Below are 18,935 nucleotides of genomic sequence, written 5' to 3'. Positions count from 1 at the left end.
GGCTCATCGACTTGCACACAAGGTTATATTGGTCCAGGTACATACTCAGCATGCTGGTTCGTTCGACGACCTGTCGGTCCAGTCCAACAAAGGTCGAGACCTCGCCTCCAAAGCAGAGAATGACGGCAGGAGAAGACTTCATAGTGTCAAGCGCGGCATGCTCGCCTTGGCGGGTCGCTTCCAGTACGCCTTCAAGGTTCTGGATAGAGTCGGTGTGGAAGATCAAGGCATATCTGAGCGATCTGCTCGACTGGCGCGCGGTGTTGTATGAAAGATCGGGCAGCGAGGCATTTCTGGCAGAAATAGTCTTTGGTCGCAGGAAAGGAAAGTAACTGGAAATTTAGGAGTGGAGGTTCTTGTTATCAGCTCCACAAACTAAATCGCCGTCCGCAATGGCCGTGGACAACCTATTCTGGAACATAGCACCAACTGCTTCGCCTCGACAATAACCATCTCCTTTCGCATCGAAGGGTTTGAGCTGCCTGAGCGCTGCGCGGTCGATATGTTTGCAGTCCTGGATGCTGAGCAGGCGACCAACGTGGCGGAGCAACATTCAACGTCTAAGCTGCTTGAGGTGCACCTCGTGCGCGAACTGGCGCCACGTATTGCAAAGACGGGCGTGGTCATCACTATGGTGAATCCGGGACTGTGCCATTCGCAACTGGCGCGCGACTACGGTGGGGTTTCTGGGTGTGCAAGGTCGTTTTCGCGCGCTCGACTGAGGTCGGCACCCACACACTGCTCGCTGGCGCGTCCGCGGATGCTAGCAGTCATGGCGTGTACATGTCGGATGGTATCGTTGCTGATGGTAGCTTTCATCCTTTGTCACGAGCAATGAGGGTGTTGCTGCATAGCTCAAGCTATGGGGCTAGCTAGATGTGCTGTTGGAGGACATTGCCCTAGGTTGCACTGTTGTTGTGCCGAGGGGTGGGATGTAACTTGTAAGGTGATAGTCTGGATTCTGATAGATGAGTTTACATTAGTTGGCGAATTCATACAAACCATATCGTGTCTCTGATAGTCTATGTCAAGTCTGCAAAGAAGCAGACACTATACACTTTCTGACGCAATCTCTTTGAGATATTCGATGATTTTTCATGTAACCATGTTGTATCAACTACCGCCGGTATGCGGGATAATCACCACCATCATGTTTTGGTTACATCTCGGAGCGAGCATTGCGGCCGAATTGCAGATGGGGTTTGTCCGGTAGTGTAAGTATGGCTCCTTGGTTGTGCCTAGAGGCAGGTACGAGAAGGATTCTGCCACGACTATGGATTGTTAATTCGTGTACACCCTGAAATGTTATTCCGTGCTATATTATATGGTAGCAGCAGAGAGATTTGCAGGGAGATGTCCCCAGACAGTCGAAGGCCGAGGAAACACGCTAAATAGTAATGGTGCCAAGATTGAGAGCGCTTACATGGATAGGTACGAGTTGTGCCCCTCCAGGTAGTTATTTGAACAGGCTATTAATTTGATGTTGTACAGAACGGTACAATTCTGACCCATTCAGCAGATCTTAAAATATTTGAGAGAGGTACTGTTGTCCGGCTGCTGAGACTGCGTTGTTGAGTAAGGTACGTCGATGCGCGTTCTAACTATCGTTACTCTAAAGGTACTAACTGGAAGGCAAGTCGCTGACACTGCCCTTTGTCCGATATCGCGAGATGATGGCTGGTTACACATGGGAACAATATCTCGAATTCATCAACGGTGTCCCTCCAGATCAACAGGAGATCGATTTCTTCTCCTCAGTCGGCTGGGTGCGGCCATATCTTCAAGTGTCCAGCCCGTTCACGCCTATTCCATTCTTCTCCCGCTTCGAAAAGGGAAACAGTAACGACCGGTTCTTCAACAAAATCATCAATACCCCTGGTACAATATCAAATGCACTTGGGTTGGTTAGGAAGGAAAATGATTGGGCGACGCGATTTGCAGTGGCCACGAACAACGGAAATGCAGGGACATCTCAAAAACAAAAGGAACCAGACTTCATTCTCCTCGCTCATTTGGGCACGGATTTGAGTGGTTTCACCGACACTGCGCATGGCGGCGTTCTGGGTGCCCTGTTTGACGAAGCGATGAGCTGCTGCGCGGAATTGTTCCGACAGGCGTCCGATAGGAAAAGTCAATTGTTCACGGCTAATTTGAGTGTGTCGTATCGTGCACCGGTGGATGTCCCCGCCGTGGTGATGATCCGGATATGGTTGGAACGCCGCGATGGAAGAAAATGGTTCCTGCGCGGCAAGTTGACGGGCGAGGACGGCGCCGTGAAAGCAGAAGCCGAGGCCCTGTGGATCAGTGCAAAGACCAAAGAAAATCTATAACATCATCGGCGCTACGAAGCAAGCGTATCATTGTGAGTATGTATAACCAGGACTTCATGATGATTACGGAGACTGATATGGTACTTAGCCAAACAAAAAGTTTTGGCTGAATTTGAACATCCCCCTTAAGCCATCCACTCTAACGATCTCATCTGGAGAATTCCGGATCCGTTGAAGACACTTGATTGCCCTGACTCCAAGTGGTAACCATCGAGGGATAAAATTGAGAAATACTCCTTGCTGCCCTTCGATAGATGCGTAGGTGGCAATGATAATTAGTGGCTAGAAGAGTGAATATCCACGGTGTTCTGAATAGTATGACGACATGATCAAGAGCCTGCTCAATCAGGGGTTGGAACATTCTCCTAAGATAATCAATATCTTTGTAGAATGCCGAACGGAGGAATAAAGCTCCCTGTAGGCATATTGCTCGGGTAGGAGGCCTGTGAAGATCAAATCGTCGTCATTGTCATTACATGGCACAGGAGAGTCTCAGCAAAGTGACGGCTGCCGGGGAGATGCTAAAAGCATGTGCCACTTTAATTGCCTCGAATAGACGAAATCAGCATTAACACAGTTTCGTCCATGACGAGATCTCTAATTGCTTGACTTTTCGACAGGGAGCAGAACCGGCAGACCACACCACTCACTTCATGGAGACCTAGCAGTACGGTAGAAAGGAGAGAGAACGCATCCTGTGAAGGCCCCGACGACGCCCAATCAGTCAAAGCCAGTTTAGATTCTTTGATAGTTGGTAACAGAATCCGAGATAGGCAGCGGTGTTGGAAGCGGAGCTGAGCTGGCAAGATAGGAGACAATGCCGGCGGATATGTTGCCAGTGATGATGCCGTTCTGATGGAATCCTGCGAGTCCGGTGAGTACGGAGATGTTTCAAGGCAGAGCCCTTCGACCCACAAGGAGACTGTCGCAGTAGCCATACTCACTTATCCAACCACGATTATACCGTAATGATTGAGTAGGCAACGCCAGATATGTCGTCGACCAGGGCTAGCCACCCCTTTGTCACAATCAGGAAGGAAAATGACCACGTAGGACTGTCTTCCTGATACCTAGCCTCTTGCCATGTCCTCCATCGGTTAGGTATCCAGCAGTTCTACGGATTTTACGGCAATGGATGCATCACCTGACACCTGTGATGGTATGGATGGTCTTGCTTCAAGTCTTGTCAATCATCTTGAATTCTTGATTGATCTGAATCAAATGGACGAATTGATGAATGATAGGCTCAACCGCTCAAGTCCTGATGCCTTACACTCTGAGTTTATGCCTCAGATATACATATCACGTGGCTCCTTAATTCCCGCTTAGTCACTCGCTTTGCTACTCCACCATCTTCATCTTCAATATTCCTAATTATACGGATACAAACTGTGGCCTTGCTTCAAGGCGCGACAGTTCATAGTATCACAATTCCAATCAGGCAGTTCCGCAGCTGGAAGGCGAGCTTTGACTGGTCCAGTTATGCGGCTCAGCTCCGGGACAAGGAGATTGGATCCGGAGCTTAGCGCCGCCTAGCCAACCTTATTGCCCGTAGGGAATAGGGACGGCACCTTTAATCTTGTCTTGGGATGAATATTCCATTTCATTGCATCTCCAAGTTCGAGGAGGAGGATTGAAGGGTTACACCGTCATTATGCAGTACAACATTGGACGCGCAATATTCGCGGAGCGTCTGCGATGATCCGTCAGTTCTCCATTATCGTATCTCGCACTTATACCTGAAGCGTGTGCATTGCATAGAGGCTCGTGCATGCTAAACCCGACTGGACATCCCCCTCACGGCCTTACCCCCTTGTTGCGCGTTTTAGACTTTCACCGCAGCCTCCTCGAAGTCGTCTCGTCTGTTTTCCGATATCTATTCTTGATATGCACTGAACCACGCGACCGAACCGCGAATGACTATCTGAACGTCTTCGGGTCCCTCGCGCCGCCATCAACGAACCGAACTCCTCGCTATGGCGCGATTATGGCTGGACGCGACCACCGACGATCCGGAAGAGGTCGCAAACCTCCCGATACCTCCAATCCCGGAAGGGCTTGTCAAAGATGTTACGACACCGCGCCCAATGTCCTTACCCCCTTCAAGGCAAATCAGAAGGGCAAAGCGGTCGTCAAAACATGATTCATCGCAACCCGCCGCTCCAGAGGTCATCTCCACATTGATCGATTCGCTCTCGATGTTGCAGGTACCAACTCCTGACCAATTCCATCATTGGGCATCGCCTTCTGGGGCAAGCGTCTCCACGCCATCAAGTCCTAGTGCATTTCAAACGAGATATGAAGAGGTCGATACCGATGCGGGAAGTATATATGGAGGCGGTTACGGTTCGGGGAACACGGCCCGAAACTCGATTGCTACCAATTGCTCGATGCATAATCATTCGGTTCACGATGGTGACTTCTCGTCGATTGATGACGCGGCCGAACCGCCCGTTGTGCGCACCTCAAAACCTCCTTCAGGCCGCTCCCCCATCACAGCTCCGAAATCGCCGAGGAAAGAGCACGGAATGCGCATGTATTTGAAATCTGGCTCTCGGAGCGCGACATCGCTCGCCTCGTTTCGCGATCGGGATGACGATGCCCGGAGTATCGGCAATATTAGCATCGAGGCCACCACTCCAACATTACCAACACACGGCGGGCGGCAGTCAAGCGAGCGCAGGGGAAGTGGTACTATAAATGGAGGCCGTGCAAGAAGTCTGATATATATGGGTTCTAGAGAACGGTTGCGAGGAAAGGAAAGGGATGCGGAACGGAGACAATCGACTCAATCGAGAGACTCTATACTGTCTATCTCTGATGAAGCTGTGAAGCAGATGCTAGCCACGCCATCAATACAAGAAGAAAGGGAGGAAAGGGAGGGCCCGAATGTGGTCGAGAATCAAGAAGGGAAGAAGAAAAAGAGGTCTAGCCTAAGACTCGATATCAGGAGGACGCCATCGTCATCGCGCTCTGGACAGGCGAAGCTCGAATATGGCGACTCTGGAAGCCCAACCGTTCCACTCCGCCGATCTTCCCTAAGACATTCCGACAGCCCATCGCAGCGCAAATTGCAAATCCAAGTCCGACGGTCCAGCCGGCAAATTCCATCTAAAACCGAAACGGTTTTTGAAGAACCTTCGAACGCCGACGATGATCTTGAAAACTACACCAGCCCGCCCTCGACAGCAGAGGCTGCTGCGGAAGAAGGGGCGACCACGAATGCCGATTTCGAAGATGTGGATACGCAAGTGACAAAGCGGATTAAACAATTAAAGGCGCAGAAAGTCATCCGGGACCGGGAGGCAAGGCTATCGGCAGACACCTCAGCCTCTATGCGATTATCGGCAGAAGAGCAGCTAGGAAATCGAACATCAGGGGATGTCTCAAACCTGGGGTCTGATCATTCGCACAGCTCAAGTGTCGATAGCTGGACGCAAGAAGATGCGCAAGCAGTCTCGGACAAGGCACATCGGGTGCTCGGACGTATACACCAAGCTGGCGACCCAGCCGAACATAACCTAGCAGAGCCTTTGGCCCTAGGAACGACGCTTCCGGCCGACGTGGTTCCGAATCATACTTATCTCACCGTTTCTCGCCCTCATACTCACACCATAACCCAGTATGCTGTTCGAGATACCCACCCTGACCCAGTTTCCACCGACGACAGACGCCCTACCACCCCTCAGACTCCCTTCGAGGTTCCCATCAACTACAACTTTGTCGTCCAATCCCTCGACAAGGTCTCTACTCACAGCTCCAAGTCCTCCGCCCGAGGCTCCTTCGGCGCTTCCTCATCCTCCCGACCTCTATCTTTCGGAGCTGGTGGGCGGTCCGCACTGGGACGTCAGCGGCCGAGCCAGTCCAAAATTCCCGAACTCCCATACCATCCCAAGGTTCCCGACAGGAAAACATCGCAAGGTGCTCCGGAGGATGTGAGCAGCTCAAGCACCAGCGCAAAGAAAACAAGCACCGAAACTTCCTCGACGGTGACCACCAAACTTTCGAAACCTATCGCTCTCCAACCGCCGCCTGTGCGTCGTCCGCCACCCAAGACACAGCGTTGGTCACATCCCGATCTTCCTCTACGCGTAGACAACACGTATACGCAGCGACAAAAGTCAACCGATCCCTCCAAAACAGCCAACAAAAACACAACCTCCAGCCACTCTACCCCCAAACCCCCGAAGCCTCAATCTCACAAACCGAAACCGAAACCCGAGCCCCTCCCCGAACTCCCTCCCCCGGCATCGCCCGTCGATCCCGTCGACCTGGCCGTCGACCGGTTCCTAGCCGCGCCACGGCTTTCACGTCGGGTGCGGCATCCCCAAACGGGACGGGTGATCTGCTTCTCGGATGTGGGTGATCCGAGGGGCCATGCGGTGTTCTGCTGCGTCGGGATGGGGTTGACGAGGTACGTGGCGGCGTTCTATGACGAGTTGGCTCGGACGTTGAAGTTGCGGTTGATCACGCCGGATCGGCCGGGAGTGGGCGGGAGTGAGGGAGATGGGAATTCGACGCCGTTGAACTGGCCTGGTAAGTCGGTTTACGTTCATCAACAGGTCGTCCCTGTTTTCTTTCGCGAATTACCGTTTCTTTTCGGGATCGGACTATTCCTTTGAAGAAAGCATGCTGACGGATACATGTATAGACGACGTCACCGCCATTTGCGCTTCCCTCCAGATCACCAAGTTCTCCATGCTTGCCCACTCCGCCGGCGCCATCTACGCCCTCGCCACCGCCCTCCGTATGCCCCAACACATCCGCGGCCGCGTCCACCTCCTCGCCCCCTGGATCCCTCCCTCCCAGATGTCCCCGTCTGCCGGAATATCTCCCGGCTCCGAATCCCGCGGCCAGCTCCCCAAAGCGCAACGCTTCCTCCGCGTCCTCCCCACCCCCCTCCTCAAAGTCGCCAACAGCTCCCTCATGTCCGCCACCAGCGCCAGCGTCACCCGCAACACCCCCAAGTCTTCCAAGAGCAGCTCCAAGCGCCGTAACACCAGTAGCCAGGCCAACTCCCGCAGCGCGTCGTCCGCCGGCGCCGAGAACGACCAGGTCCCTCGCCCGAACACCCGCCGCGAGAGCATCATGCTCATGGACCAGCAAGTCATCCCGAACGCCTCCACTCTGTCCCTCGGGCACCCGCCACGGAACACGAACGGATCTCCGAACAACCACTCCTCGCCGCACCTCCCGCCCGTCCCCGCGCCGGACCGCGCCGCGTACGACGAGCGGCTCACCACGTCGATCTGGGCGCTCGCGACGCAGAACGCGCAGCCGGTGCTGGATCTGCTGGTGTGTTTGGAGCGGAATCAGCCGATTGGGTTCCGGTATGTGGATATCAACAAGCCTGTGGTGATTCACCATGGGAGCAAGGACTCACGGGTGCCGGTGGAGAATGTGCGGTGGTTGGGGCGGACGATGAGGAGGTGTGAGGTGAGGATTTTGGAGGGAGAGGCGCATGGGTTGATGGGGAGTGCGGGGGTGATGAGTCGGGTGTTGACGGAGATGGCGGGGGAGTGGGAGGATTGGACTCGGCTGGTGAGGGAGGGGGGGATTGGTGAGGGGGTGTAATGTATGTGGAGGAAAATGATTTGTGAGACATTTTGCGGGTTTGGCGCAGTTGCTTCCGATACCCCAATCTCTTTAATGTTTATACCCCTTTACTTCGTCAATACACCTTTACACGATCATGATGTAACCATGTCTTTCTATTTCTGTAATTCAGCATGACATTTGCATCTTCCATGTCGCAGATAGCTTAGTTTCATTAATACATAACTAAGTTAACTAATCCTAGAATGAATCTTATCATACAATCATCATTCATCGTCGCCATTGAACATATATCGAGCCATCAGTCTTCTTCCACTAACTCGGACTTTTTCGGCATGTGATACAGACTCATCTGACCCGCGAAGAACACCACAACAACCGTAACTGTTACCGTCGTAAACGTTATGGCCACTTTGCCATTCCCCTTGAGGGAGCCATCCACGTTACTAAAACCCTGCTCCCCTACGGACGCCCACACCAGCGCACACATCCCAACGATCATACAAACCACCGACGCCGTCAAAAACATCACAGGCATCTGCCACGTATACACCGCAAACGTCCCCGGCGTCCTCAACTCCTCCTCCCCGCCCACACGCCCCCACGGAGGCCGCCGCGCCATCAAGCACCGAATCAGCGGCAACGCATCACGATGGCTCGACAACCGATGCAAGCGGATCGTCAAGTTCGCCGCGCTCAAGATCGATGCCAGTGCCAGCAGCAGGCCCGTCAAGAATGACGTGCGGATCGGCCACGGCGACGTGGTGTCGGCCGGCAGTAGGCTCGGCCAGGAGCCCGTGGACGTCAGACACCCGGCTAGCAGGGCGGCGACGATGCCGACGAAGTTCATCTCGGCGAGCTTGTGGTCGCGCCAGCGCTCTGTGAGGGTGTCACGGTCGGAGCGGGTGGAGGCGTTGAGCATGAGGAGGATGGGATCGTAGGTGGTGGAGTCGAGGGCGAAGACCCCGGTGAAGAGGAAGTGGAGGGCTTGGGTGAGGTGGTTGGTCAGGTTGGAGGCGAAGCTGGATGTCTACGTGTGGTAAGGATGATTTGCTTCATTATATGAGGGTGAAGTGGTATGGTATATACATCATTGGGTGCTTTGTTGCCTGTTTCCCGGGGTTCCACTGTCGAGAAGCGTGCGAGGAGAGGGCGTGCCTCTGCCCCTGTGTGCATGGCCATGCTGAAGACTGTTGCGATCTGAAGAGACTATATGAACGGCATTAAGGAGACTTCATCCCGTGAACAATAATCCAAATTTTGAGATGCGTCGACAGGGAAATAGCGCCTTCTAATACCTTAGCCATTCTGAAGAGTGCGCAAATACACGGTTACACGACGCTAGACAAGAAGCAATGATCCATCAACCATTCTAATACCTGTATTATCAAAATGCAGGTTATCTGTTGCCCAGACATTGCACAAGGCATGGAGACCACGACGGTCATGGTGACGCACGATGACACGAGGTTGCTACAATTCCCGACTCCGACGGCATGGAGATGTCAGACGTCAGTGGCTTGATGCTTAGCGCTCGGGATCAGGCCAGAGATTGGAGGACAATGAAGCTCATATTGCCAGGGATTCATTGACCAAAGATCTTCCAGGAACGTGGAAGTGTTGCTGACCTGGAAGTTATAGGCTTATAGCTCTATCCGTGGCTTCGACTATGTCGCGTTGTGATATGCGGGGTCCGGATAGATGCATGTCACAGATCTCACAGCGTCGTCATGCTAACTTTCTTCTCCATTGTATGGAGTAACGTTATGCACTAGTTACTGAAATCGCTTCCAAAAGAGTAAGCACCCTCTCTGAAAGGGTGTCAACGGAGTACGTAGTATACCATAGCCGCGTGTCAATCGAGCGCCACCCTGACGACTCCCAATCTACCCTGTGTTCTCACAGCTGGACTTGTTCATAACTTTCAATCAATTCTCCTGCAGTGAATCTAAAAATTGAGCGAAACCTTTGCTCAACCCCCATGCCGTCAAGCCTAAAAGGGAACCGCTCGCTACTCTGAGTGCTCTCTGGCCTGTCTCCGGGAGACTGATGTTACCAACGCCGGTTAGGAGGCCCCCTACCGCTGCGTTGGGATGTCCATCAATCCATGCTTCGATATCTCTTGTATCCCATGTCTTGTCCAGCTCACACGTATATTGGTACGTGCGTACATTTATGTCCGCCTTTTGAGAAGGCGGTTTCATATGGCTGTATAGCCAGATTGTCAAGGTTGATGCAAGTAACGCGATGGGCTCTTGAGAGCTCAAACACGAGCAATCTCGGACTAACGCAAACAGCCTGCAAGCGTATAATACGGCACGTCGAGCGGTACGGCCATAGTCGTCGGAGAACCATCTATGGAGTCTATGCTCCGCTTCGCACTTCTCGGAGGTAGAGCCCGGGTTGATGAAGACAAGGATATCGCTAATCGGAATATAAGTACAAAGAGCCGCGTGCTGTATCACTGTTAGAATATGATGCGGCACTCGTGAGTGGGGGTCCGTTGTTGATCGGGTTTCTGATTCTTCCCGCGTTGGCTGAAGACTTTCAAGGAAGGTGCATAGATTTTCTTTCCAGTCAAAATGCTTTGTTCCTTGTATAATTGACCCATGAAGACCGAGCCAGTGGTGAAGAGGATTTTCAAACGACGTCCGCCATTCAAATGCTGTCTCGTATACTGCATAAACTAATGCAAGTCTGCCAAAGTTCCCCACACCGTCTGGAAATTCGCTGTTGCCGATGAGACGATGAAGACAGTTAGCCGCCGTGATTGGAGAAAGTGCTTCCTTTTGGTAGCATAAGTAATGTGCCTTCCACTTGGTGGCCGTTGATGCTTCCCACAAATCATCCGGGCAGGGCAGCGCGGCCTTCATCTCCGGGAGCCTCATAGATCCAGGAAGGTTGAATTGAAGCGAGAGTTGGCACTGAAGTATCTATAGCAAATTCAGTACGTTCCTCTCATCGTCGTGCTTATATGCTATACATACCCAGCATCCAAAGCCATTCCGCCGGCGGCTTTCCTCGCCCACCCATTTGGTCCACATATCTTCGAGGGTAGCGCCGTCGGTGGTTTTGTCGACCATTACTGTAGATTTTCCTTGCTCTAAGTAATTATTTCGACGACACGCGGTTGTCGCGGCATTCCCCAAAGCTAAACTGGCTTCCAGTAATATTCTGCTTCCGCTGTACGTCAGAGAAAATTGGTTAAGGAGAATCGTGGTCGTGAAAGATAGGGTGCGAACGATCCAGCCCTCAAATTCAATCTGACAGTATTAGCAGCGGTAATGTCGCGTTGTGGGAGCCTGAAGGCATACCAAATGTGATATCGACATGTGAAGTAGAGCCGACATTGCCTTCCCAATTTCTGAAGAAGCCTGAAGCTTGGAGAAGCGGCATCCAATAGTGGCGACGGCAAGCACTTCAACCCAATGCGCCTGTGCCAGAGGAAACGTTGGCTGATGAATGATGGGAAATAAATGGTGAAAGTGCTGGAAATAGAGCTGGATGAAGCAGTTGACCAGCGGTCGCGGTGGAAACGAGTGTTCTAGCTCAGTCTCTGCAGGACGTAGAACGCGGACCATCCAAACTTGTTCACGTATAACATTGTACGTATGCTCCGAGATGTATTCGACTGGATCAGCTTTATGTAGCAAAGCCTCGAGCTCTGCGCTGTCGACCCTCGGAAATAATGACGAAATACCAGGCCTACCACCCTTAGCACTCTGCGTGTCTTGAGAGCTTCGAGCAAGGTCATTGAATTCCACCGTCTTGTGGAAGAAATCTTGGGGCCTATCATTATCGACACAGGGAGCTTGGCTTTGACCGGGTGCCACGGTGGCAGCATTGGAATTATCTGCCTGCTGCATCACGTCCCTTGATATTGATGGAGTCTTAGCTAGCTGCGACTCAGAGCCTGCTGGAAAGGCAGTAGTAGTAGCAGTATACCATGGAATTGAAGTACTTGCGGATGCAGAGGCATTGTCAAAGACTGGAAGCGAAAGGTCCGAGAAATCCAGTGGCAACCAATTAGTAATGTCAAGATCGCCGGTAAACAGGAACCGCGGCTGATTTAAACAAGTAAATTGGTTCTCGTTCACACGTTGGGTCCGCGGAAGAACTTTTTCCGGCATGTCCTTGTCGTCGCTTTGCTCACTGCTTTCCACATTGTTGTATGTTGTTTTTTGGTCGCAGTCGGTGCCATTCAGAATCGGAGATCGCAGCATGTTTACCAGATTTCTCTGATTAGCGTTGGTTGTAGAGTCAGCTGCCTCTTTGTTTAAGGCGGCCATGTTCTCACTCTGTCGATCCTGAACATTGGCTGAGGTCGCGTCATGACTGACGAATATGGATTCTGCTTGCTGGGAAAGGTTGGCCACATCGGTCGCGATTCGGCATCCTGGCAACGCTTCCAAGGTGGATGAGTCGCTCGAGTCGCCCTGAAGAGACGGAAACTTACGACGGGGTGGCACTCGAACACACCGACGTTTGTATACGGAGCAGCGTCGGCATGGTTGGGCGGTATCGCAGCGTACTTTCGACTTCGCGCAACTGATACATGCGTGGGAAATCCTCTCAAGGGGTGATTTTGATCCATGCTCTTTTGATCGCCTTATTCGGCGATCTGCCTCATGGCTCCGGTGATGACGCGATAAAGAGTCCCTGGAAAACATTTCTCAACCACCATTGCAACGCCTGGCAAAATTGAAGACTGCGAGACCACATACCTCCTGGAAAACGCCTTGCCACAGAGCTGGCATGGAAATGACTTCCCACGCTCATGGGACGAGCGGATATGACGAGTTAGGTGATCCAAACGACTAAATGTGAGGCCGCATGCATGACATAATAGGAGATCAGGATTATTAGATGAAGTGGTGGGTGCCGAATCCATCACGTCTTTCTTTCATCAAATTCTTCCTTCTGTTGCCGGTGGTATTTGGTATTCCGGTGGGGGATCGGCCCCTTTTCAACCGTTGATGCATCCTGAGTCATGAGTGACAATAATGCCGCGCAGAAGAGCTGAAGCTCCACTTGTAATTACTAACTTTATTAAGACCTGGGTTAGATCAGTACTTAATAGGTACTGTGTATGTAGTGTATTGTACCATGTATTAGTATAGGTTCAGTAGCTGGTAAACGGTCCCCAAGGGCAGGGATCATCACAACAAAACTTCCATTCGACCAGCCTGACCAGGTCATCCAATCAACTCCGTACAGTGATCATCTATCTGCCTATAATCACCACGGAAGTAGCTAACGCACCGATGTACTTCATATATTGGTCATCCAATGGGGCTATAGTATCGAGAGCTACAGATATATTCAAATAGCTTATTTAAATACCTTATCATACGACATCTGATTCAGTTGCTTGCAAAAGATGCCGTGCCCAACACGGCCCCACCCATATCGCTACCCGTATTATGGACTGTAGCAAGAATTCTCGGCCCCGCGCATTTGATTTTACGAATGCTGCGATTGAAGATGATCTCCGGCGGGGGCGACGGAGTTCGTCTTGAAGTCATTGACAAGCTGCGATATCTAATGCCTAGCTTTATATAAATCATGATCATATATAAGAGTCGTAGATAGGTAAGAAGTACCTTGAACGGCTGAATCTGGTTTCTTTATATCGGAAAGGCCTCGAACACTTGCTCTTTCATTGATATTGGAGATTCGAGTCTAAAATGAGAATATTCTTTTTATATCCGTTCTTCTTCACTGCTTGCACATCAGCTCATGGCTATGTGAAGTATGTGACACTCGATAACACCATGTATGTTTCATACTTTCTGGGTTCTCTGTGAAGCAACTGGAAATGGCCTCTAACTTCTGCACAGTTATCCTGGATTCGACCCGTATGGTCACCTCATCAGTGGGATTAGTTGGTTTGGATCCAGTGCTTACTGAAATAGCCACCAAGACACGGCGCTGAATGCAACGCGCATCGTCTATTCCTGGGACAAAGGCGAGGCGGATGGCGTTGGCCCTATCGTTAATGTAACAACTCCGGACATTGCTTGCAACTTGAACTCTCGGCCGCCAGCCTTGGTTGGCAAAGCACGAGCAGGCAGCACGGCTACATTCGAATGGACACCAGTGCGTTGTTAGCTTGAGAAAGAAATAGGAGTCTTGGGTGCTAATAAGACTCAGTGGGTTATTAACCATAAGGGACCACTGACAGCGGTAAAATCCCTTCGACAGAGCCGAGTGTCTTGCCCTCGATGCTAATTGATTATAGTACATGGCTCCCTACGAGGGAAGCCTGGCAAATAACAATGTCAGCAAGCTTGAATTCTTCAAAATTGCTGAGCAAGCCGTGACAGACGGCAAATGGGCTACGGATCATATGATGTCTGTTCTTCCATACACCGCCAATGTCCATTACTCGGACACTTATATTAACGTTTCATAGGGCGGACGGTAGCAAATGGAATGTTACCATTCCATGGGATATCAAACCTGGCACATACGTCCTCCGCCACGAGCTTCTGGCGCTTCACTTTGCCAATGGTGGTATTGCTATCGGCCCACCGGGGCCACAGGTATGTTGTGTAGCCATGATGGGATTGGTTTTTATATGCCTAACCGCGTGAAGTTCTATATCATGTGCGCCGCTGTTGAGATTGTTGGCTGCGGCTCTGCACAGCCAGAAGGCAATACTTTCCCTGGAACGTACAAGCAGGATGATCCTGGGTTGACTTATCGTTTGTACGGCGAGGACATAGAGAAGGCTCAGACGGGGGGATATGTGGGTCTTTCAATATTATCTATCCTCCCTATTCTTTATCGATCCAGCGGATACGAAGCATAGAATGTTCACTAACAGCACGTTACTACAGACCATTGCTGGACCCAACGTGTACGTCCCGTCTGGTCCGCGTCCACAGTTGCAGCCGAATCCGGTGACAAGAGTTTCACCGATGGGCGATCCAGAGCTCGACAAAGTTTACTACGAAGCCTTAGATGCCGAGGCGGAAAAGTTTGGTGAAATCACCAAGATGGTCAACAATTTGCCTATGGGAAAAGGCTATGCGGATGACAACAGCACTCAGACCATTGGCAACGGAACGCAGACCATCGATCTCGAGGTGTGCCCATAGAGTTTCGATTCTATCTAGTAAGAAGTATCATTTGCACGCTTCTAGCACAAAACCTTGGAACTCGCTTCACTCCCCACCATTTCGGCCGCTTTTCAGTGTCAATACAACGCGGCTGGAGTAGGGCTTCTTCGTGAAGACAACATGACTTCTGCCAGCTCACCCAGTCATTTGATTATCAGGTCGCACACTGTGCAGTAGAGCCATCGAATGTCGGCCGTCAATGTTCCCACGACCAGCAACCGCTACCCATTGTGACTCTATCCGGCGTCGAATACGGCCAACAACCCGTAAACAGCGCAATCTGGTCTCAACTGATCGAAATGGGAGTGGCTGATGAATAAACAGTCGCATTCAGTGAACTGCCGATTGCAGCCAACAACCCGTCAATGAGGCAATCTGGTCCCATACTGATCGAAATGGGCGCGGCTGATGATTAAATAGTCGCATTCAGTGACCGATCGACAGTGAACGGAATCGGTCTTTCGACCCCGGCATCCAGGAATTAAGTCCAGCTCTTCTGAGTCGAAATGGTGTGGCACCGAGTATAGCGCAGGATCATTTTCCTTAGAGAGAGTTCGATATATTGTGCATGTTCACGCCACTGAGAACTGCTTTGAAAGCCTGCCCATGTCGGCCAACAAGGCTTCACTCTTCAGGATCGCCGATTCGACCCATCACCCGGACCAGCGGAGGTGTCAATGCCTGCAGTGCTGCAACGTAATAGCCAATTTATTGAGCGATATTAATACCTACCTAATAAGGTCATCCGGGGAGGGAAAGAAATTCATAGATCCCCATCAGCCCATCACCATTGATGGTAGACATGGGCGATGTATTGATAGGGATCTATCCATTCTTCCCCTGCGGTGGGGTATGAGCAACCTTTCGTCACGATGCTCACTCGTGAGGATGCGAGCATGTCCCGTGGCATGTGTAACCCATATATGGTTCACTTAATATCCCGGCTCTTCCTTGTGTCATGTATAGCTGGTGCGGAGTCGTAACATTCGTGTTGTAGACGCCAATAACCTGAAATAGATAGGGAGGTTGCAAAACCCCTTGAGTGCCGCCAGGCGCCACCTGGAGAACCAAGCCGACTCCTGTTGGGCACGTGAAGATGACAGGTACGACTCGCAAGTCGTAGGGCTCCATATTCCGCTCAACTTCGCTGCTCGTGCTTCATCTTCGGCGGCAAAATGAGGAAATTATTATTGCCGGACACTGACTCGCGACTTCGCATGTGCATCCAACATTCAGGACATGATCACCACGACGTTCTCAGTTAAGCACCCGGAAGAATAACAGTGACAGAAGATGGTCTTATATCATCCGACTTGGTTTGTAGCTGGTAGGGCCTCATGTCAGTGCTGGGCCCCTCCCTTAGTGGCCAGCAAGCCCAACTTCCTCATGTACTTCTCACCAACGCTTTTCAAAGTCGGCATACATGTCGTCGTAATTCCCAAAAGCAGCTCCACCATGCTCCATGTAAGGAGTTCTGCTGAAAACCATGTAAAGTCCAAGCTCATGCCGTAATGTTGAAGGGTAATCAGCTTGGGGACAATCGCAGCGGAGCAGAGGAGGCCCAGTGCCATCAAGAGGCAAATCACCGCTCTCTCGCCTCGTGAACGTTGGATCTTTCCAATGACGAATATGGGAAGAAGCGACAATAGAATGTCCGAGACCATGAACGTGCCTGGATCTCGCCAGTACTAGTATTAAGTGGCTGTAGAATGACATACTTGATATTGCATAGATCCATCCTTGGAATACCTTTTTGTTGATGCAGGCGTCCCGCGATATGGACAGGTCCCATAATGCTTTCAGCGGCCGGCATTGGAGGTAGTTCCACAGTGAGGATGCTACAGCCAGCACAACCATAATGGCTATTGAGATGACGATACCTTGTTTCCACCGTTTGTGTTCGCCGACGAGACGAAAGAGCATGATAAGCAAAGAGATCTTTGCCATTGTTACGCCCCAGACGTAGAATTCGGTGACAAAAATTGAAGTGCGCGCGTTGAAAACAATTTCGTCAGGTGTAAGGTAGTGGATATGCCTCCCAAGGCCATTCGCAATTCCGACCATGGCAATAATGTACAGACCGGTTGCGCAGGCCTAGGGTGAGGTTAGCACTCAAATCATGCCCAACCTCCGGAATGGTCGATTCTTACCATTGCGGCTAAGATAAACCAGTCATCCAGGCCGAATCGCACCATACGGAATCGAATCCATAATCGGGAAAGAACGGCAATCAAGGCGATGGCATAGAATACAGAGAACAAGGAGATAAGCTTGGGGCCTTGTGAGATATTCGACGGAAGATCCTCCAGCAGGAATCGTGGTATGGCCATTGCATTGTTGAGTGGCTCGACGAGTAACTGTCAAGAGTTTATGAGTTAAGAAATAACAATTCAGGAGCTTTTGCAGTAAATATTCAATGCGGCTAGCCACCCAGGAGGCAGGATGGCATCCAGCGAAATATAATGGCTGGACTGCTACATAGTACTTCGCCAGAGGGGTGAGCTCGGCCTTATCTACCTTTATCTACCTTGTCGCGGTCTGCCAGGATTTTCATTGTTCTGAACCGATGGTGTCGACTGCGGAGGCTCGAGAGCGTGTACGGAGAACTCTACCGAAAGTCTTTGTATCTTGGCGCCAAGACCTGTAGCCGTGAGAGAGCCCGTTGCTTCAGTAGTGATAGGCTTCTTCACCCCCCAACTTAGGCCCTGCCCACTATATCCGCCCAAAATTAGGCACTAGAAGTCGCTATTAATGGGCCCTGTTCTCCCGTGTCTAGGCACTAATTACGTGAAACTGAACTGGAGAGAGGTAATCCTTGGCAAAACGCCACCACGAAGACTTTTGGTAGAGTTCTCTGTACATACCGTCTGGACTCTGGGCATCCCCTGATGCTAGCGGCACGAGTCAGTGATACGTATACGGCCTCAGAAGCCTGCCACTTCTACATAACTGATGGCATAAAGTTTAAACCTGACGAGTCCCAGCTAGGAATCAGGAGACTGGAGACTGGAGAGGAATAACGGGGCATTCGGGCATCGGACTGGCTATACTACTACTCGATTACTAGAGACTCCGTGCGACACAATGCGGGGGCACTAACCCGAACTTAACGTAGCTTGGAACTTGGTACATGATCGCAGTCCCCTCTTCTGCTCAGAAAGTCAGAGCGGATCAATTGTAGGATGTCCTTCAGACCTTCACCCTCATAATGAATGCCCGTCAGACCCTTAGGAGTCAAGACTAATAACTAGCTACTGAATACAGTTAGTCCCATTCGGTACCAAGAGCTTGGTACCCCATATTCCGTGCGTGGTAGGCAGCAAGCGGGAGATGATCGGGTCCACCCCCAGTAGTGACTCCACCCAAGATCGCAGATCCTGCGTTCTGATTGGTCCGCTCAACAAAATGTCTTGATCATGAAGAGAGTCGAGGCTGTTTCTTTACGTAGTAGGTATCCTGTATTCCGTAGACCCATAGAGATCTGGTCAAAAACACCGGCGTCTACCGTCCCTCCCTGGGGCACCGTCTGCCCGGACGGTAGACGCTCCGCCGGCGAGGGGGGGAGGGGGGATTGCGCATTTTTGGGGGATGGAGCGATCACCGCCCCGGACTTCCCCAGCTTGATGCTGGTTTGATGGGCCTCGACTCCTCGAGAGCCGTGCAGCGCAATGCAGGAGCACCGAGCAATACTATGTAAGCCTCACCGACGGAGCCACAATTAGGGATGGTCTGGCCGAGACTCAAGAGTTCAAGACCGGAAAGTCTTGGATGAAATGGAGGATTCGACCTTGAGAGTCGTGGGTGAGGGCTAAACCAGATGCTATGATTGATGCGGTTTCCGGCTTCCCGTCTGCCTGCGCCCTGCACGCCATCATTCACTAGTCACATTTCACCAAATAATAATGCTTGCGCGGTACACCTGTCA

General features: G+C 51.4%; 10 protein-coding genes across 10 annotated transcripts; 6 read left to right on the top strand and 4 right to left on the bottom strand.

Moving 5' to 3' along the window:
* The first annotated feature begins 312 nt into the window (after nucleotides 1-312).
* On the top strand, nucleotides 313-931 carry P152DRAFT_12224 (uncharacterized protein). The gene has a single exon (XM_033673714.1). The coding sequence runs from the start codon at nucleotides 503-505 to the stop codon at nucleotides 836-838; it is 336 nt and encodes a 111-aa protein (XP_033538867.1). The 5' UTR covers nucleotides 313-502; the 3' UTR covers nucleotides 839-931.
* On the top strand, nucleotides 932-1,291 carry P152DRAFT_12213 (uncharacterized protein). Its single transcript, XM_033673713.1, has one exon. It carries the CDS (start codon nucleotides 1,025-1,027, stop codon nucleotides 1,211-1,213), a length of 189 nt encoding a protein of 62 aa, XP_033538866.1. The 5' UTR covers nucleotides 932-1,024; the 3' UTR covers nucleotides 1,214-1,291.
* Nucleotides 1,292-1,471: 180 nt separating this feature from the next.
* Nucleotides 1,472-2,430, top strand: P152DRAFT_12046 (uncharacterized protein). The gene is made up of 3 exons (XM_033673700.1): nucleotides 1,472-1,580; nucleotides 1,638-2,366; nucleotides 2,419-2,430. The coding sequence occupies exon 2, from the start codon at nucleotides 1,671-1,673 to the stop codon at nucleotides 2,328-2,330; it is 660 nt and encodes a 219-aa protein (XP_033538865.1). The 5' UTR covers nucleotides 1,472-1,580; nucleotides 1,638-1,670; the 3' UTR covers nucleotides 2,331-2,366; nucleotides 2,419-2,430.
* Nucleotides 2,416-2,780, bottom strand: P152DRAFT_12028 (uncharacterized protein). The gene has a single exon (XM_033673698.1). The coding sequence runs from the start codon at nucleotides 2,689-2,691 to the stop codon at nucleotides 2,479-2,481; it is 213 nt and encodes a 70-aa protein (XP_033538864.1). The 5' UTR covers nucleotides 2,692-2,780; the 3' UTR covers nucleotides 2,416-2,478.
* A 1,124-nt stretch (nucleotides 2,781-3,904) lies between these two features.
* P152DRAFT_12034 (uncharacterized protein) lies at nucleotides 3,905-7,003 on the top strand. Its single transcript, XM_033673699.1, has one exon. The coding sequence runs from the start codon at nucleotides 4,307-4,309 to the stop codon at nucleotides 6,950-6,952; it is 2,646 nt and encodes an 881-aa protein (XP_033538863.1). The 5' UTR covers nucleotides 3,905-4,306; the 3' UTR covers nucleotides 6,953-7,003.
* Nucleotides 7,004-7,256: 253 nt separating this feature from the next.
* P152DRAFT_463463 (uncharacterized protein) lies at nucleotides 7,257-7,904 on the top strand (the record flags this gene model as incomplete). Its single annotated transcript, XM_033680499.1, has 1 exon — nucleotides 7,257-7,904. One exon carries the CDS (start codon nucleotides 7,257-7,259, stop codon nucleotides 7,902-7,904), a length of 648 nt encoding a protein of 215 aa, XP_033538862.1.
* A 283-nt stretch (nucleotides 7,905-8,187) lies between these two features.
* On the bottom strand, nucleotides 8,188-9,233 carry P152DRAFT_510502 (uncharacterized protein; the record flags this gene model as incomplete). The annotated part of the gene is made up of 2 exons (XM_033682665.1): nucleotides 8,976-9,233; nucleotides 8,188-8,916 (listed from the first exon to the last, which is right to left on the bottom strand). Exons 1-2 carry the CDS (start codon nucleotides 9,066-9,068, stop codon nucleotides 8,188-8,190), a joined length of 822 nt encoding a protein of 273 aa, XP_033538861.1. The 5' UTR covers nucleotides 9,069-9,233.
* A 438-nt stretch (nucleotides 9,234-9,671) lies between these two features.
* Nucleotides 9,672-12,949, bottom strand: P152DRAFT_510501 (uncharacterized protein). The gene is made up of 4 exons (XM_033682664.1): nucleotides 12,611-12,949; nucleotides 11,201-12,545; nucleotides 10,874-11,149; nucleotides 9,672-10,819 (listed from the first exon to the last, which is right to left on the bottom strand). The coding sequence occupies exons 1-4, from the start codon at nucleotides 12,775-12,777 to the stop codon at nucleotides 9,815-9,817; spliced, it is 2,793 nt and encodes a 930-aa protein (XP_033538860.1). The 5' UTR covers nucleotides 12,778-12,949; the 3' UTR covers nucleotides 9,672-9,814.
* Nucleotides 12,950-13,889: 940 nt separating this feature from the next.
* Nucleotides 13,890-14,700, top strand: P152DRAFT_387849 (uncharacterized protein; the record flags this gene model as incomplete). The annotated part of the gene is made up of 5 exons (XM_033675899.1): nucleotides 13,890-13,985; nucleotides 14,040-14,072; nucleotides 14,128-14,240; nucleotides 14,302-14,431; nucleotides 14,485-14,700. Coding segments are annotated over 5 exons (588 nt in total), but the record flags the coding sequence as incomplete, so codon positions are not given.
* A 1,650-nt stretch (nucleotides 14,701-16,350) lies between these two features.
* P152DRAFT_426905 (uncharacterized protein) lies at nucleotides 16,351-17,510 on the bottom strand (the record flags this gene model as incomplete). Its single annotated transcript, XM_033677284.1, has 3 exons — nucleotides 17,161-17,510; nucleotides 16,760-17,104; nucleotides 16,351-16,698 (listed from the first exon to the last, which is right to left on the bottom strand). The coding sequence occupies exons 1-3, from the start codon at nucleotides 17,338-17,340 to the stop codon at nucleotides 16,351-16,353; spliced, it is 873 nt and encodes a 290-aa protein (XP_033538858.1). The 5' UTR covers nucleotides 17,341-17,510.
* Nucleotides 17,511-18,935: the final 1,425 nt, after the last annotated feature.

Source organism: Eremomyces bilateralis, assembly GCF_010015585.1.
Source record: "Eremomyces bilateralis CBS 781.70 unplaced genomic scaffold P152scaffold_1, whole genome shotgun sequence".
NCBI lineage: Eukaryota > Fungi > Ascomycota > Dothideomycetes > Eremomycetales > Eremomycetaceae > Eremomyces > Eremomyces bilateralis.
Note: the sequence above shows the minus strand (reverse complement) of the source record. Positions and strands in the feature narration are given on the sequence as shown.

Bases quoted from the DNA above. Each gene is read 5' to 3' on its own strand.
- P152DRAFT_12224 (XM_033673714.1), top strand. From the start codon at position 503: ATGTTTGCAGTCCTGGATGCTGAGCAGGCGACCAACGTGGCGGAGCAA.
- P152DRAFT_12213 (XM_033673713.1), top strand. From the start codon at position 1,025: ATGTCAAGTCTGCAAAGAAGCAGACACTATACACTTTCTGACGCAATC.
- P152DRAFT_12046 (XM_033673700.1), top strand. From the start codon at position 1,671: ATGATGGCTGGTTACACATGGGAACAATATCTCGAATTCATCAACGGT.
- P152DRAFT_12028 (XM_033673698.1), bottom strand. From the start codon at position 2,691: ATGTTCCAACCCCTGATTGAGCAGGCTCTTGATCATGTCGTCATACTA.
- P152DRAFT_12034 (XM_033673699.1), top strand. From the start codon at position 4,307: ATGGCGCGATTATGGCTGGACGCGACCACCGACGATCCGGAAGAGGTC.
- P152DRAFT_510501 (XM_033682664.1), bottom strand. From the start codon at position 12,777: ATGGATTCGGCACCCACCACTTCATCTAATAATCCTGATCTCCTATTA. The intron at 12,546-12,610 runs GTATGTGGTCTC...AATGTTTTCCAG, and splicing joins GGCAAGGCGTTTTCCAGGAG to GGACTCTTTATCGCGTCATC. The intron at 11,150-11,200 runs GTATGCCTTCAG...TAATACTGTCAG, and splicing joins ACATGTCGATATCACATTTG to ATTGAATTTGAGGGCTGGAT.